General features: G+C 33.3%; 2 protein-coding genes across 2 annotated transcripts; one reads left to right on the top strand and one right to left on the bottom strand.

The window, feature by feature from the left end:
* The first annotated feature begins 2,643 nt into the window (after positions 1–2,643).
* On the top strand, positions 2,644–8,233 carry LOC112015614 (serine/threonine-protein kinase 54). Its single transcript, XM_024048039.2, has 6 exons — positions 2,644–3,444; positions 4,921–5,042; positions 6,394–6,590; positions 6,739–6,913; positions 7,385–7,519; positions 7,767–8,233. Exons 1-6 carry the CDS (start codon positions 3,162–3,164, stop codon positions 7,971–7,973), a joined length of 1,119 nt encoding a protein of 372 aa, XP_023903807.1. The 5' UTR covers positions 2,644–3,161; the 3' UTR covers positions 7,974–8,233.
* Positions 8,234–10,459: 2,226 nt separating this feature from the next.
* On the bottom strand, positions 10,460–14,885 carry LOC112015618 (peptidyl-prolyl cis-trans isomerase, chloroplastic). The gene is made up of 7 exons (XM_024048043.2): positions 14,455–14,885; positions 13,851–14,141; positions 13,550–13,749; positions 12,265–12,500; positions 11,702–11,844; positions 11,088–11,159; positions 10,460–10,982 (listed from the first exon to the last, which is right to left on the bottom strand). The coding sequence occupies exons 1-7, from the start codon at positions 14,632–14,634 to the stop codon at positions 10,755–10,757; spliced, it is 1,350 nt and encodes a 449-aa protein (XP_023903811.1). The 5' UTR covers positions 14,635–14,885; the 3' UTR covers positions 10,460–10,754.
* Between the last annotated feature and the right edge of the window lie 1,544 nt (positions 14,886–16,429).

The following is a 16,429-nucleotide window of genomic DNA, read 5'->3' as shown; positions in this document are numbered from 1 at the left end:
TTTTTAAATTTATTGTTATTTTTTTATAAGCGGTTTTTTTTTTTTTTTTTTTTTTTTTTTTTTTCTACAAGCGATCATTGTATATGGATAGTGGACACCTTTTTTAAAGAGTTTCTCATTTAAAAATGCTAACCATTAATTAGTATTTTTGCTCAATCTCTTGAGCAAATCCATTTTAAAACTTACAATTATTTGTCTAAAAAATGGTTACTGTATGTCACCATGTTTTGACTCAAGACATATAATAAATAGATTGTGGACATGTTTTAAAGAGTTACCCATTTAAGGATACTAACCATTAACTAGTACTTCTGCCCTATTATGAGCAAATCTCTGTTAAAATTTATAGTTATTTTTATTTAAGTAGTTACTACTGTATGGCATCATGCTTTGACTCGAGACACATGATATATAAATATTGGACATATTTTAAAAATTCAGTCATTTAAGGATACTAACCATTAACTAATACTTCTACTCTATTGTGAGCAAATCCTTCTTAAAATTTATTTTTCTATAAGTAACTATGCCATCCTACTTTGGCTCGAGAGTCACTCATTTATGGATACAAACTATTAAGTATTACCTTTTCTCTATCATGAGCAAATTCCTTTTAAAATTAATAGTTATTTTTCTTTAAGCGGTCTTTGTATGCCATCATGCTTTGACTCGAGACACATAATAAATAGATGGTGGACGCGTTTTAAAGAGTTACCCATTTAAGGATGCTAACCATTAACTAGTTTTGGTCTATCATGAGCGAATCCATTTAAAAATTTATAGTTAATTTTCTTTAAGCAGTCATTGTATGTCATCCTGCTTAGACTCGAGACACATTAGACATAGATGGTGGACATGTTTTAAAGACTTACTCATTTAAGGATTCTAACCATTTGCTCGTAGTTATGATCTATTATGAGCAAATTGCTTTAAAAATTTATAGTTATTTGACTTTAAGCGGTCACTGTATACCATCCTGGTTTGACTCGAGACACATAATATATAGATAGTGGACACATTTTAAAGAGTTAGTCATTTAAGGATACTAACTATCAACTATTACTTTTGCTCTATCATGAGTAAATCCCTTTTAAAATTAATAGGCATTTTTCTTTAAGCGGTACCATGTCATCCTGCTTTGACTTGAAACACATAACAAATGGATGGTGGACATGTTGTAAAGAGTAACTCATTTAAGGATACTAACCATTAACTAGTACTTTTGGTCTATCATGAGCAAATCCATTTTAAAATTTATAGTTACTTTTCTTTAAGCAGGCATTGTATGTCAGCCTGCTTTGACTTGAGACATATAATACATAGATGGTAGACACATTTTAAAGGGTTACTCGTTTAAGGATTCTAACCATTAGCTTGTAGTTATGCTCTATTGTGAGAAAATTCCTTTTAAAATTTATATTTTTTTTTTTTTTTTTTTTTTTGGGTCTTTAAACGGTCATGGTATGTCGGTTTGCTTTGACTCGAGACACATAATATACAAATAGTGGACACGTTTCAAAGGGTTAGTCATTTAAGGATATTGACCATTAACTAATACTTCTGCTCTATCATGAGAAAATTCATTTTAAAATTTATAGTTATTTTTTTATAAGCAATCACTGTATGGCATCCCGTTTTGACTCGAGACACATGGTATATAGATAGTGAACACATTTAATTTAATGATTTATTTATTTAAAGATGCTAACTATTAACTAGTACTTCTGCTCTATTGTGAACAAATCCCTTTCAAATTTTTATAGTTATTTTTCTGTAAGCATTCACTGTATGCCATCATGATTTGACTCGAGAAACATAATATATAGATAATGGACACGTTTTAAAGAGTTACTCATTTAAGAATACTAACCATTAACTAGTACTTCTGCTCTATTGTGAGTAAATCCCTTTTTAAATTCATAATTATTTCCCCATAAGCGGTCACTATTTACTATCTGTTTTGACTCGAGACTAGATAGTATACATGTTTTAATGAGTTAATTATTAAGAATAAAGATGATAAAATGTCTAACCCATCTCGGATGAATTTGGCCATCTCGGTACAAAACCTATTTAAAGAGTTGCAAAACCAATATTGATTTATATAAAAGGTACTATTAATTACACACAATTTCATACAAGTCCATATACAAATGCAAAAAAACAACTGAAATTGTACATTATTATTGTTATTGTTTTTTTTTTTGCATACATGTTCAACGCACAATTTCAGTTGTTTTTCCTGTGTGTGCGCATGTAACAAGTTTTAACCTTATAAAGAAGACTTCATACTGTATCCCATAGATAAACAAAGAGATTCTTTTTTTTTTTTTGCTAGGTAATTATGGGAGATAGAACCTCCGAGCTCATAGATACACATGATACTGGGTATCACCAGGCTTACCACCAAGCTACAAAGCTTGGTGGTGAACAAATAGATTCCTATGTTCTGTATCTTTAATGATTTCAAATTTAATAGTCAAATGATGTAGTAGAACACAGTAAGATAACGCTGTTGGACTTTTTAAGCCCACCTTATCATATGGGATTGGAATTTTATCCAATTCAAGTAACAAACGGAACCTCCTAACCACACATGCAACTGTGAAACCTTCCCATTTTCACCTCTATTCCAAACACAACACAAAGCCGTTCTAGCTAAGAGAGTGATGACTGAGAGTACTCCTTTGGAAGCTCTACTAATACTATTATAATCTAGTTAGTCTTATAGAAAAAAAGGTACATTGACCGTGCGTGAATACCATAAAAATAACAACACCAGCCACACAGGGAGAGAGAGAGAGAGAGAGAGAGAGGTGGTTCAGAAACACACGTCGTAGAGAGAGATAGGTGGGTCAGAAACACACGTCGTGTTCAGGCAAAATCCATGTGCCCACATGGATGATATAGTCTAGAGACTAAAAGAGAGAGAAAGAGAGAGAGAGTATTACTCTCTTACTGATACTGATACTGCTACTACTTGTAGACAGACATCATTATAATCCACAGCAGTCAGCACCACCACAACCACAACAAGATGGAGCAACGATAGTTAAGTGAAAAAACATAGATACACAAAAAGACACAAACTATCAATCAGAACCGGTTACTCTTTTTGTACTTAACCGTTGAACTTTGACACGACCAACATAGAGAGAGAGATGAAGGAGAAGAGTGAAAGTGGAGGTGGGTATGTGAGAGCGGATCAGATAGATCTGAAGAGGTTAGACGAGCAGCTTCAGAGACATCTAAGCAGGGCATGGACTATGGAAAAGAACAAGAAGAGAGAGGAAGATCAGCAAGAACAAGAAGCAGCAAGGTCCACTGTTAACAGGAGGCAAGAGTGGGAGATTGACCCCTCTAAGCTCATCATCAAGGCTGTCATAGCTCGTGGAACTTTCGGCACCGTTCACCGCGGCATTTATGATGGTCAAGACGTTGCTGGTAATAGTTAATATAACTGGGATACCCCTTTTTATTATTATTTTTCTAAATTCCTTTGTTTTTCCTTTTGTTTTGTTTTGGAAATTCCATTTGTGAAAATAAACAAAACCCATTTCTCAAAATTCCATATTTTTTGAGAATACCAATTCATTTCATGCAATATGATATGCATATGAGCTATTGTCTCTTTTGTTCTTTTTTTATCATTATGGTTGTTATTATCTCCTTCTGGCACACCATTTAGGGGCTTTCTGTGTTTTTTTGGCCAAATTTTATGTGGATTTACTTTGTTATATTGTTAAATGACATGATTTTGGGCATTTTTGGCTCAAAAATGGTTGGTTTTTGCAGTGATTTCTAACATATCGTTTTATCAACTTCTTGGAAAGTGATGCATCCCATTTATTTCTTATGTGTAACATACGTCTTTCTACAAGTGGTGACCAAAGAATAGCTCAAAGTAGTGTTGGTCAAGAAGAAAGTTTTATTTTTCCTCTTCATCTGAAAGTGGTTGATTCTGGCTGTTATATGGTGGAGTTTTAGTTTTAGTTTAAACTTAGGCCTTTTTCTGGCTTAGCTGGCAAGGGCATCTGCTGGATTTACTGTTGCTAGTTCCTCAATTTCAGTATTAATATTCTATATTCTCCATTGTTGCTTTATTCATGAGTAAATGCAGGAAAATACATTAAATTTTATACTTTGGGCCTCTGGAAACAGCAATGTTTACTTAACTGAGCCAAATTCAGGTACCATGCTTAGTTAAAGTGACCTTTTTCTTGAAGGTAAGCAGCTTGAAACATAAGATTACAACTAACTTTATCTCATAACCCTTTGTTTTCTCAGCTACAAATTAGAGGAATAGTGTTGTGCTTCTTTCAGAAAATGACTACCTGTGAATTGTTTTTAATTTTTTTTTAATTGATAATCATGGGTGGTTTGTGATTGATCCTTGTAGATCTAGACTTGCAAAATCCGTGATTCACGAGACCTAGTTGAGTTGGCAGTTATAAGCATTAACTTTAAAGTTGTTTTTTTTCTTAACTTTCATGTGTGATAATTTATTACCGACCTGCACTCATTTCATAACTCAGTTTGTGGAGGTAAATAGCTGGGACTTAAGAGTGATTAACTTAATATTGGTGACAAAAGTTTACTGCCAATATCTGATGCTGCCAAATGGATGCTCACTTTTGCAACTCACAAAAAGCCTCATACTGATCATATTGATTTGGCTAGACAAATCATATCCATTCTTTAATTTTACTCCATAACTATGTTTGGATATATTATGTAGTTTTTATTTGATCATCAAAACATAATGTATAATAAGAGTTTAATTTTTTATTTTATTTTATATTTTTTGTGGTTGCTGTTATTTTAATTACTAAATTAAGATGATTTTTCATTAATGATGGCTATTGTTTTAGTTATTGTGAGTCAAATTGAAAGTGAAGCATTCTTTTTTCTCATTCTCAGTTAAACTTCTTGATTGGGGGGAGGAGGGCCACAGGTCAGATGCTGAAATAGCTTCTCTTAGAGCTGCTTTTACACAGGAGGTTGCTGTTTGGCACAAGCTTGAACATCCTAATGTAACAAAAGTAATATTTCATGTCTTCACAATTCTCTTTTGTTTCCATTTTTTTCATCACTTTCATGGAGTTTTAAAAGAACTAAAAAAGCAATGTGATAATGCACACATGGTATACGATTATTATTTGAAACAAACGTTTTAAAAACAAAGTCTCAAGGAAACAGATGTTGGCTAAATCTAAGACTACCCTATTCCTACGAGGATGCGTGTGATCTCTTAACCCGGATTCGCAATTGAATAAATATGCTCTTTCTTTTTAGCCAAATTGGTAGGATGGATATTTATTTGTTTATTCTTATTATGTCTTACTCTTTAAGTGCACCCCTTTTCTTTTCTTCTCCCTCTCTTTTTTTTTTTTTTTTTGGGGTGGGGGGCACTCAGGCTCCTGTATCTTAAAAGTGGGTCCCATAGACAGTGCCTTCTTCAAGCTTTTCCCTGAGAGATTTATAACTTACACTCAGTAGTTATGAAGGAGTGATTAACATGGGTAGATTTTGAATTCTTAGTGTTAAATCACCTTAAATTCTGTTTTGAATTATCCTTCACCTTGTCTTGCACAAGAATGGTATTTTTTTTTCCATTCTTAGTTATGAAAATTAAAGCTTTCATTCTTTTTTATGCTTTACATTTTTAGATTTATAGGTAGTTTTTACGAGGAATTCTGAATTCTCAAATGCAGATCACCTAAAGTTCTGTTTTATTTATTCTTTCATATTGTTTTGCAGAAACATAAGCTATTTCATACTGTGTCTGGAAACTTGAAAAAAAAATCTAGCTAAACGACAAAAATTCTCATTCTTCTTAATGCTTCACCTGTTTAAATTTCTAGTTGACATGTTCAAAACCATAAACTCTTGAAATATTTGGTGATATCTCTTCAGTTTCCTTCATTTTAAGGGTGAAAAAATTCCTTTCAAATAAGGTAGGGATTGTGTTGTCAATGATCATGTAAAATTTCCATAAACCAAAAGCTTTCAAGTGATACATTATCTTAATGTGTACTTACTTTTGCATTCTCATTTTCTTAAATCTACTTGTTTTAGATTCATGCAAAAGGAACATTTATTATATCATCAGTATCCAAAATGGATAGGAGATATCAGACACTGCATTAAAGATAAGATGGACTCTAATGTGGATCTTAGAGCTCAATTTTTGTGGTGTCTTATTCCTGGGCTTGTAAAAAATGGTGTTAAGCACTGCCTAAATATGCTAAACCAGAAGGTTGTCCTTTTAAATTTAATTTAATTTACTATTTTTTTTTAAGCTCTTGTTGACATTCATGTTAAGTATGTTTAGAAATTTACATGAAAATTATCTTTACTGATTCATGCAAATTTCCAAATCCTTTTCTGCAGTTTATCGGGGCAACAATGGGTTCATCAGAGCTAAACATACAAACAGATAATGGTCACATAGGCATGCCAAGTAATATTTGTTGTGTTGTAGTGGAGTATTGTCCTGGCGGTGCTCTAAAATCTTACCTCATAAAGAACCGAAGAAGGAAGCTAGCTTTTAAAGTAGTTGTCCAACTTGCACTGGATCTTGCAAGAGGGTAAAACTCCACACCCCATCTTTATTTCGTTTTATTCTTCAAATCTGTTGAATGTTTTTAAGGTTTTTTTTTTTTTGAAGAATAAATTTAATTTGTTATATATCGGAATTTTGAATATCATGTTCACTATTATCCTCCCTTTTTATAGGTTGAGCTATCTTCACTCCCAGAAGATTGTCCACAGAGATGTTAAAACAGAGAATATGCTTCTGGACAAGACACGCACTCTTAAAATAGCTGATTTTGGAGTTGCTCGTATTGAGGCTTCAAATCCTAATGACATGACTGGCGAGACTGGAACCCTTGGTTACATGGCACCAGAGGTATGCACCTGATTTGCATTAAAGTGAACTCTGTGACAAACCAAATGATTCAAATATCTCTCCCTTGTGTGCATGCTTGATAACTATTGGGATGTGTTTCATCAATTAAGTCATTGTAGTGGACTCTGCTTATGTTGATCCTTGAAGCTGAGAATGCTCATTAGTTAAAGCCCTAAGAGTGTACATGCTGCCCCTAATTGGTCCCTCAAAGCATAGGACATCTATTATTCAGCAGCCACTACCTATGAAATTCAAGTTTATGAATTTTAGCATTCTCTGTTGTATCGCAAGGGAACAAAAGACAAATAGTTTCTGCTTAACTTTTGGATTAGTCTGGAAATTATGGTTAGCTTTAGTGTAGATTGATGTTTCCCATTTTCAGTGCTTAGCTTGGCTTTGCTTAAAGTACTTAATCGGATAGCCTTTCAGATTTTAAACATGCAAGCATCTAACTTATCTCGAATGGAGCAGGTTCTCAATGGCAATCCATATAACAGGAAATGTGATGTGTACAGTTTTGGAATATGCTTGTGGGAGATATACTGCTGTGATATGCCGTACCCTGACCTCAGCTTCTCGGAAGTAACATCAGCTGTTGTTCGCCAGGTAGATAAAATACGTCAGATGTTATTGCTTGCATAGAACTAACAGTAACAATAACAAGTTTATCAAAAAACATTAACAATTTTAAACATAACAGCTCTTAGTAATATTGTGCTGTTGTTTTTTTTTTTCTTCAGCAACTAATGGCGGGACTTTTTCTATTGATAATAACAATTATGTCTACTTTTATTAGTTTTGTAAGCTTGAAAAGAAATTTAACTTATATATATATATATATATAAAACCGCAGAATCTGAGGCCTGAGATACCCCGTTGTTGCCCAAGCTCTCTTGCAAATGTAATGAAGCGATGCTGGGATGCTAACCCTGATAAACGGCCAGAGATGGATGAGGTAGTGACCATGTTGGAGGCCATTGATACATCGAAGGGTGGGGGTATGATCCCAAATGATCAGGCTCAGGGTTGTTTATGTTTCCGAAGGTATCGTGGGCCTTGAAATATTTCAACTCCTTGAAGCAAAGAGATTGTGGTGATATGCAACAAAGTCATAAGAGTTCTGGATCCAATTTGTATCTTATTCAAAATTAAAAGATTGAAAATGAAGGGAAAAGCAAACTGTGGAGGCTAAAGGCTAAGAGAAGCTCTCCAATATTTGTTACTCTATTGGACTATAGATTTTTGTAAAGCTGTTTTTCTTTCTCATAATATTTTCTCTTACTTTGAAAATTTTAATACATAATAGTTTAGTTGCTATAATCATAGGGACTATCTGTTCTAACAAACGGGCATGTGCGTGGGCTTGCACTGACACACATTCCTGAGTACCTGATGGCTCAACTCTATGGAGGTTATGAACTGTTATACTTGATAATAGTTATTTATCATGCCCTTTTTGAGTTCATCTAGATGTCTAGATGTTGAGGGAAAAGGCTGAGCATATGTTGCCAAAGTTATCAATGGTTATGTGATCTAGTTGTTTTTTGTTTGTTTGATATATTATGAGGTCTAAACTTGGGTACAATTAAACTATTGTACCTTAAATTCCCCAATTAAATTCATTCAATCAATAGGTTATTGACTAATAAGTTTATAGCTGAATTTAGTTGTCATTAGAAGATATCCCTGTTTGCACTGCATTGGTCAATGCAGAAATGTGATTAAATTCAGTTGAGTCTTAACATACAATAAAATTTACCTAAGTTTTAACCTAGAGTATTATTATCTAAAGATATTGATCAGCCAATTATTTATTTTCTTTCCAATTTCAAATGTGCATAATTTTTTTTTTGAAATAATTTTGAAAAGTATATATATATATATATATATTAAGAAGCTTTTTTATTATCTTCACACAAATTATAATAACTCAAAATTTCCTATTCTCTACCTTAACCCCAAAAAAAAAAAAAAAAAAAAAAAAAACTATTCTTGAAATACGCAGCAAACAAATCTTGGGATGAGTGAGAAACTGAGAATACATCAATTCGTTGTGGGTCATATTAATGAGTGCCCTTAGGGTATTAGTTAACAATCCAGTTAAATAAAGTTTTATGAGAAAACAAAACAAAAAAACAATTAATATTTTGATAGCTTTTTTCATTTTTCATAAAAGTGATATCAAAACTCTCTTAAAATGAATTATTAACCAATTCCTTAAGGCACTCGATAACATTTCCCATTTGTTATTACCCCCAGCTTCTAATAAAGCCAAAATTGTCCTTCCAAAAAGTAACATTTTTTTTTCCCAGAGAAGGTTCCGAGAAGCAACATGATACATCTGCTTCTGTTGTGAATTCCTAATGCAACAAAAATCACAAAAATTGAATCAACTAGCGTCAGCACCAAGACAACATAAAAGCTACAAGGTCAAACTTAACATCAAGGAGCAGCCTGCACCATCCAACTGCTTTTATGAAGTTTTATTGAATCAAGAAATAGGGTCAGAAGCACCAGCCAAATTGGACACTACTTCTTTGTCATTGTTTTTTCTTGCTCGCTACTATGAAAAAGGTATTAAAGTTCCAAACAAGTCATTATGATCAATGAAAGATCCAAAACCAATCAGATGATACAGTTCAAGGAGTTCAAGACAAACCAAGTTCTGAGAAAAATATATTTATGTAGAGTAAGAAATCAAAATTAATTTTCTTCATAGAAAAACCTGGGAAATTTCAATATTAATGTGTAATTTGGAGTTTATGTACTAACAAGAAATGGTACAAAGCTGACCAAAGGCCCAAAGCCACAAATGTATTCACCATAAGGAAAAAATTGATTCTCTCCAAGAAAGAGTACATATACAAAGGTTTTCCTCAAATTCTAAGAACCCACCAAGTTTTCCTGAAATTCGAAGGCCCAGTATTGTTGGATTTAAGGTAATCTTGTTTCACTGCCACAATATTAGCCATAAATTGATCAGCAAAGCCCTCTTCAATGGGACACATTCTGCTTCATCAACCTTACACGGATGATCAATCAGTGGTTACACACTTGCACTGACATTCTAGCTCAAGCTGGCTGAGTCCAGTAGGTGTTTTTTTTTTTTTTTTTTTTTTTTTTTTTTTTTTAATTAACAATTTTTTTAATTTAATTTAATTTATTTATTTTTATAGAAACATGGTGATTTTTATTTCAGTAGTTACTATTTGTACTTGTGTTAGAAGCATTAGAATTTGATAGATTAGATACTCTGTGTACACATATAACAATTGCTAATGTATTATTTTTTTTGAGGAACATTGCTAATGTATTATTGTTCCCTCTTCTATCCAAAAAATAAACTTTTTGGAGATCCTCAATTTGTAACTATAACTTTAAATTGCAAATTTCACCTGTGAAATCCATAAGATAATTGAGCCTTTTAAATTAAACCAGTTTCTTGTGCCCCAGCAAAACATATTGCATCAAATAAAGCTAGCCAAACCAAGTCGAGCAACACCCTAGAAATTGGTTTTATGATCAAGAATTTGCTTAAAGAGAGGATTGTACGATTATGTCATCAAGGAATAAATACTTGATGATACTATATTCCATCAATAAACAAGTGAATACAAGAATGCATGTAATATGGAATAAATCTGATCTTGGCGTTGGAACAGTCTTACAAGAATTCCTTCTCAACTTAGATGCTAAAATTCTCTCAAACTATCATTACAGAATCCTGGAATGAAAATTCAACTTAAAATCACATAAATTATTAGGTTCATCAACAAATTTGATGGAAATGACCAATTAACTCTCATATGCAGAATTTAATACTAAAAATATAGAAAGGTAATTAGCCAGCAATCTTGTAGCTGGGGTTGACTAGATTATCCAAGCCAGCGACTACTTGAATCGACTCTATGACATCACCAACCTTAACATCTGCCAAATAATCCTCATTTTCTGTCACATAACCAAACACTGCGTACCGACCATCCAATATGTTGGCATTACTAGGAGTTAATTCACTTTCTTTCAGTAGCCAAAATACCTGGCTGGATGCAGAATTGTCCTCAAATTCCTGTCAACAAAATTTAAAAACAATATCTAGTTAGCCTTTCTATCATATTAACAAAATCACTGCACGGACATAGAGAACAGTAATGTTGGAAGTTCAAATTCTCACATCTCTTGCCATGGCCATCGTTCCAAATGCATTAAACGGAAGCCTTGTTTGAGCCTTGTACAGACCAAGCTCCTGTCCAAACATTCATGTTAAAAACGAAACCAACAAATCTTAACAAACACATTAATTTAAACAGTAATAAAGGAAAGTTATAAAATTTGAAGTATATGAAAATAATTTTACGAAAGGAGGGACATTATCAAGGTAGTATGATAATGCAATCTAATATATATAGAGCTATTTGAACTGTAATATACCAAATGGCTAGAAAATTCTATGAATACTTAAGTAATCAACTAACTTAAATTTGAAGCAAACCAGGGAAACATAAGTCAGTCAAGGTTCCCATAGTCAATATCTAAAGTTTGCTTGACAAGGGTGAGCTATCTGTTTAAAAGAGTGTATTTAAATTATTTCTTTTCTATAATAGCGTATCAAAATTACGTCAAAATTTATTTCTGTAATACGCACTATAATAGAGTTGGAAAATATTGAGGCAATGTTGGCTAATTTGATTTTTTTAAGTTTTAAATTTTGTCACTGCCTATGATCTCTTGTTTTGTCTTCATATGTAATAATAGGCACAAAAACACACACAGTTTTGAGAAGCTTACTTCCAAAGTTGCTCCATAGAAGGGTGCTTTCTCCCCTTCCGCCATGATTTCTAATGGTATTGTCCTGGTTTTCTCTGTACTAGGATCAATGAAACCCTCTGCAGGACCTTCAGGGTCACCGGTTTGAACAACAAAGCCATCAGCTGCAGCAAATGCAAGGGAACTTCTAAGCCTTGTTAAGACATAAGTAAATTTTTATTTGTTGCTATAGCATGATGCATGGTTAAAAATATTTGTCAAGTCTATTGGTTATAGTATAAATTGAAAGATTGGGGAGCAAGCTAGTGTGGGTGAAAAGTTACAGTAAGATAGTTTGCAAGCTTCCACAATATATGGATTATTGTCAATCTATGCTAGTACGTTGGTAAAAAAATATCTGACATCTTGTGAAATTGCCTGGGTTTGTGCAATTACACAACCAAGATATAAAAAAATAATTTAGTTGATGATGATGTGCATGGCAGTTGAACCACTAAAGTTCCTTTACCAAGGTAGCTGAAAAACATGATATTATCCCCTAGGTACAAGTGAGAATCATATGCATTTAACTTGAGATGCATTACCTCTTTGAATTTCCATCCCATCATAGAAGTGCCTTTCCACCAAGTCTATGAAATTCCCAGAAGTTACAGGTGCATTATAACCGTCTAGAACTATACGGAAGACACATTCATCTAGGTTAGGATTGTCCTTAACCTTGACCTTCATCTCCACAGTTGCTCGCCCCTTCAATAAAGGCATATTTCGGTATTCTTCAGGCACTTCATACGGGAAGCCATCCACCATATCCTCTTCAACACTGCAGAAACCCAATGCCCCAGGAAGATCTCAGCTGCAGTCAATGACAAGGGTATATATGAGAAGGAGTTTATCTTAGGAGGATTACTTTTACAAGTCCTTCTCAGTTTTTATTTTAATTCTTTTATTGGTAATTGCACACATATCCAATGAGTCTCATAACCATTCCCTCACAGGATTAAGGAACAATTTTTCAATCTTGGACATTGTTTTGGCACCTAAACCTTTTGTGTGGTTTAGCATTGTCTGAGAGAGCTGTAATAAACAAATCATATATGTATTGGAGGCCAAAACCCATGGTAATGCTATTTTCACACAATAGAAAAGCCCTGAAGGGCAAGAAGTTAGTTAATCACTACATAATTGGGTGAGCTAAACATTGAGCAAATTGAAGGGAAAAAGGAAGGATTCTTTATAGTTGACTTAAAAAGTGAGAAATAAAAGTTTGAGGAAGTGAGGGATGACCAATCAATGGTAAGTGTATCAAATAAATGAATTATGATGGCCCTGGAAAGAGAATCCTGAGCCAAAATCCAGTACCATTTGAATATAGCCCAACAAGCAAAGATCTTTCGTTTATCAACCATTATCACCAAGCAATGGCATGAACAGTGAGCTCCACCCCAATATTAAAGTATAGTTTTCCTTAATCTAAATACACAAATTAAGTGGAGAAGACCAGCACTCAGTCTACAAATCCTCTTTCATTGTCCAACAGCAATACTTCCTCAAAACATCTTCATGAGAGTTATGATTGTATCAAGCATCATTAAGTAACAATTAAAAGTCAATTTACATGGTAAGAGCCATATGTTTATGAAATTCCTACATCTGAAGTTAACCACTCACGGTCACAGCCTGAGTTTTTCAAGTAATGCTGAAAACCAAATCAGATAGCACAACCATTTTCTAATGCTAAAACCATCTAGACACAGCTCTAGGTTCAAATACTGCTGAAAGCATAAGACTATTCAGAGCTCATTCCAGTTCTTATATTGAGTTATAGTGTGGCCGGCCATTGAATTGTCAGCATGTTGCAACAATACTCACCTTCCAACATATTGAAGTAGCTCCTTCTGTTTTGGTGCTACTGCATCTCTATTCCTATCCTCCACTATTTGTTGAAGTTCATCCATTCCTACTTCCAGCTTGTCTAGCAGTTCTACTCCACGGTCCTTCTTTGACTCTGCTAACCCTGATATAATTAAAGTTTTCCCCTGCTTGAGGGCTCGAGATGCCTGCTTCAGATTCTACATTTTCGAGCAAAATTGAATCTCATTAACTTTATACTCTAGCTCTTTTCAACATATACATAGATATTTATGGATATTAAACATTTTAAGTGGCTTACCCTTTCCACTGAATCAAGTGCCTTGACTCCGGCAACCTTGAGACTGTCCGTGATGTCTTCCAGTGGTTTTTGAACTTCCCTGATAGCTTTATTGTCAATAGGCAGCGCATATCTCAACAACGCCCCTGGGTCCTTGATGGGAGGTCCAGATATCAACACAGACAGATCAGGAAAAACTGGACTAGCAGCATAGGCATTTGCAGACCAATCCAATGCGGGAACCCCAGTCATTAACCCAACTGCCAAAGCTATAGAAATTGCACACTCCTTCAAGGAAAATGACCTCACTTCCTGCTTAATAAGTGAAATGCTTAATAAGTCCTACTTAAAAACACCAATCACTGCAACAGGTTATCAACTTTTTAACGAATTTTTTATCTTTGCTTGAAAAGCAAAAAACTATGCATACCATATGCTTTACAATTTGACCTACTTAAAGAGTTTCAATAACACATAACCACAATCAAGAAACAAAAAAACAACATCTCATACATTCTTAAACGATTTCCAAGACTCAGAATTTGATTGAATATTCAAATATAATGCAGTAAAAAACAAAATATTCAACAATATGAATAAAAGGCATAAGATCCAAAATCCATACCTTCTGGTGAGGATTCTGTGCAGAACATCTGGGTCCAAATCTCCGAGACAAAAAGTTGTTTTGGGAAAATGGGAAGCGACAATGGTTGGTGGGTCGAAAATGGTTGGTGGGTATCTTTGGGGTGAAAAGTTTGGAGCTTGGTAGAGAAGAACAGTAATGGCAGGAGATAAAGGCTGCCATGGAATGTCACACTATGGTTTTACAAGACAAATAACATCAGGGTCTTAGGAAAAAGAATTGATGAATGTTTTCAGTTTGTGTGTCTGAGAGAGAGAGGATAACAGCAGATAAGGTTTTTGGTCCCTAGGGGCTCTTGTACTTGTATGAGGAAGTGTAAGAGAATAAAGGGATAGCTATGAAAGACCCATCATCCCCACGCTTTGGATAAGATAACACAACTCCTAGCATTTTCTAGATTCTGGTTTTGATTTTTGAGGGGTGTCTTGGTTTTTACTTTTTATGGCAACATATATGTAAAATCCCTTATAAACTGGTTTTATTTTTATCAAACATAAATTTAAAATTTAAATATATAATTGTTTTCAAAAAAAAATTAAATATATAATTATATAAATTCTTTTTTATATATAATGAAATATAAAATTTAGTAATTTAAAGAATTTTTATGATTATATTGATAAGCTTTTCATTGAAACCCTAAACTTCCAAACCCTTTTACCAAGACAAAGAAGAAAAAACATATAATTTAATTTGTTTTTCCTGGATGATGTATTTTAAAATTTCGGATGGCACTTCATTTAGTTAAAATAAGAAAGTTTAAATTATATGCTATTAGTACTATAATTGGTGTTATTACAAAATAAAATTTGTATGAATTTTTTAATAATTATTATAATTTATGTGCTTATAAAATATAAAAATATGTTATACGTATTGTGACATGTTAACCTAATTAATGCCTGAGTTGTGTGAAGGTGGAAAAAATTTGACTTTTTTATTTTTTGTTTGTTATAGAAAATTTCGACTTAATGTGATTGAAAAAGAGAGGGATTTTGACTAATTATAAAATGAATTATGTTTAGGAATGGAGATTCCAATATTAATTCTTCTCATAAGGGATAATAGACAATACCACTTTTAATTCTTCTCATAAGTTACATTACTTTGGACTCAAATACCCCAACTTCAATACAACACAATTATAACACAACAACTAGAATTGTCACCCTTATATGCTAATTTGAATGTTGATGTGTCATATGATAAAGCACATTTATAATAATAAAGGTCTATGTGGCTTAAAACTTACACACGAGGAGTCTAGCTAAATTAAAAGTGCCACTATGACTACCATGATGGCTGATTATTGCCATGTTGTATTGGCAATGGTAAGATTGATATTAGCCGAAGCAGCAATTTTTTTATAATCAAATTGTTTGCCGAAGCAGTATTTAATATCGATCTGTGCCAGTTTGTTTGTAACTTTGAGTCATTTGGATTTTGTTTTTCTTTAATTATAAATGTGCCCAAACATACAATACATTAACTTTTAGATTAACATATGAGCCATCAGTCATCCACCTCATTAGAACTTTACATTAATGTCAAAATATCCCTTCTCAAAAAAAAAAAAAAAAAAATCCAAATATTAATTCATTATCCTATATTAATGGAGTAAATGCATTTATTTTTATATATTAATTATTTATATATAGCGCACTATTATTTTTTTTTTTTTTTTTTTGAGAATCAAGACAATAAAATATTATTAGCTTAGGCCACTCAAATCAGCCATGTAAACAGAGTTAAGATCTGGTGGTATTTCTTCCATCCAGATTGACAAATCAGGAGTAGAGGATGCTCGTCGAGCTAATGCATGTGCCAAACTATTACAATGTCTCCTAACATGAGATAAACTAATCAATGAGAACCGAGCCATGAGCATATGAATGTCTGCAAGTAAGTGACCATAGTGAGCTAGAGAATTGCCACCCTTCGCCAAAGATTTGATCAG

The sequence above is a fragment of the Quercus suber genome, unplaced genomic scaffold (genome assembly GCF_002906115.3).
Source record: "Quercus suber isolate HL8 unplaced genomic scaffold, Cork oak 2.0 scaffold_231, whole genome shotgun sequence".
NCBI lineage: Eukaryota > Viridiplantae > Streptophyta > Magnoliopsida > Fagales > Fagaceae > Quercus > Quercus suber.
The sequence above is the reverse complement of the archived record's forward strand: the minus strand, read 5'-3'. Positions and strand labels throughout refer to the sequence as shown.

Bases quoted from the DNA above. Each gene is read 5' to 3' on its own strand.
- LOC112015618 (XM_024048043.2), bottom strand. From the start codon at position 14,634: ATGGCAGCCTTTATCTCCTGCCATTACTGTTCTTCTCTACCAAGCTCC. The intron at 11,160-11,701 runs GTAAGCTTCTCA...ATGTTTGGACAG, and splicing joins TCTATGGAGCAACTTTGGAA to GAGCTTGGTCTGTACAAGGC. The intron at 10,983-11,087 runs GTGAGAATTTGA...TTTTGTTGACAG, and splicing joins CGATGGCCATGGCAAGAGAT to GAATTTGAGGACAATTCTGC.
- LOC112015614 (XM_024048039.2), top strand. From the start codon at position 3,162: ATGAAGGAGAAGAGTGAAAGTGGAGGTGGGTATGTGAGAGCGGATCAG. The intron at 6,591-6,738 runs GTAAAACTCCAC...CCCTTTTTATAG, and splicing joins GCACTGGATCTTGCAAGAGG to GTTGAGCTATCTTCACTCCC. The intron at 7,520-7,766 runs GTAGATAAAATA...ATAAAACCGCAG, and splicing joins CATCAGCTGTTGTTCGCCAG to AATCTGAGGCCTGAGATACC.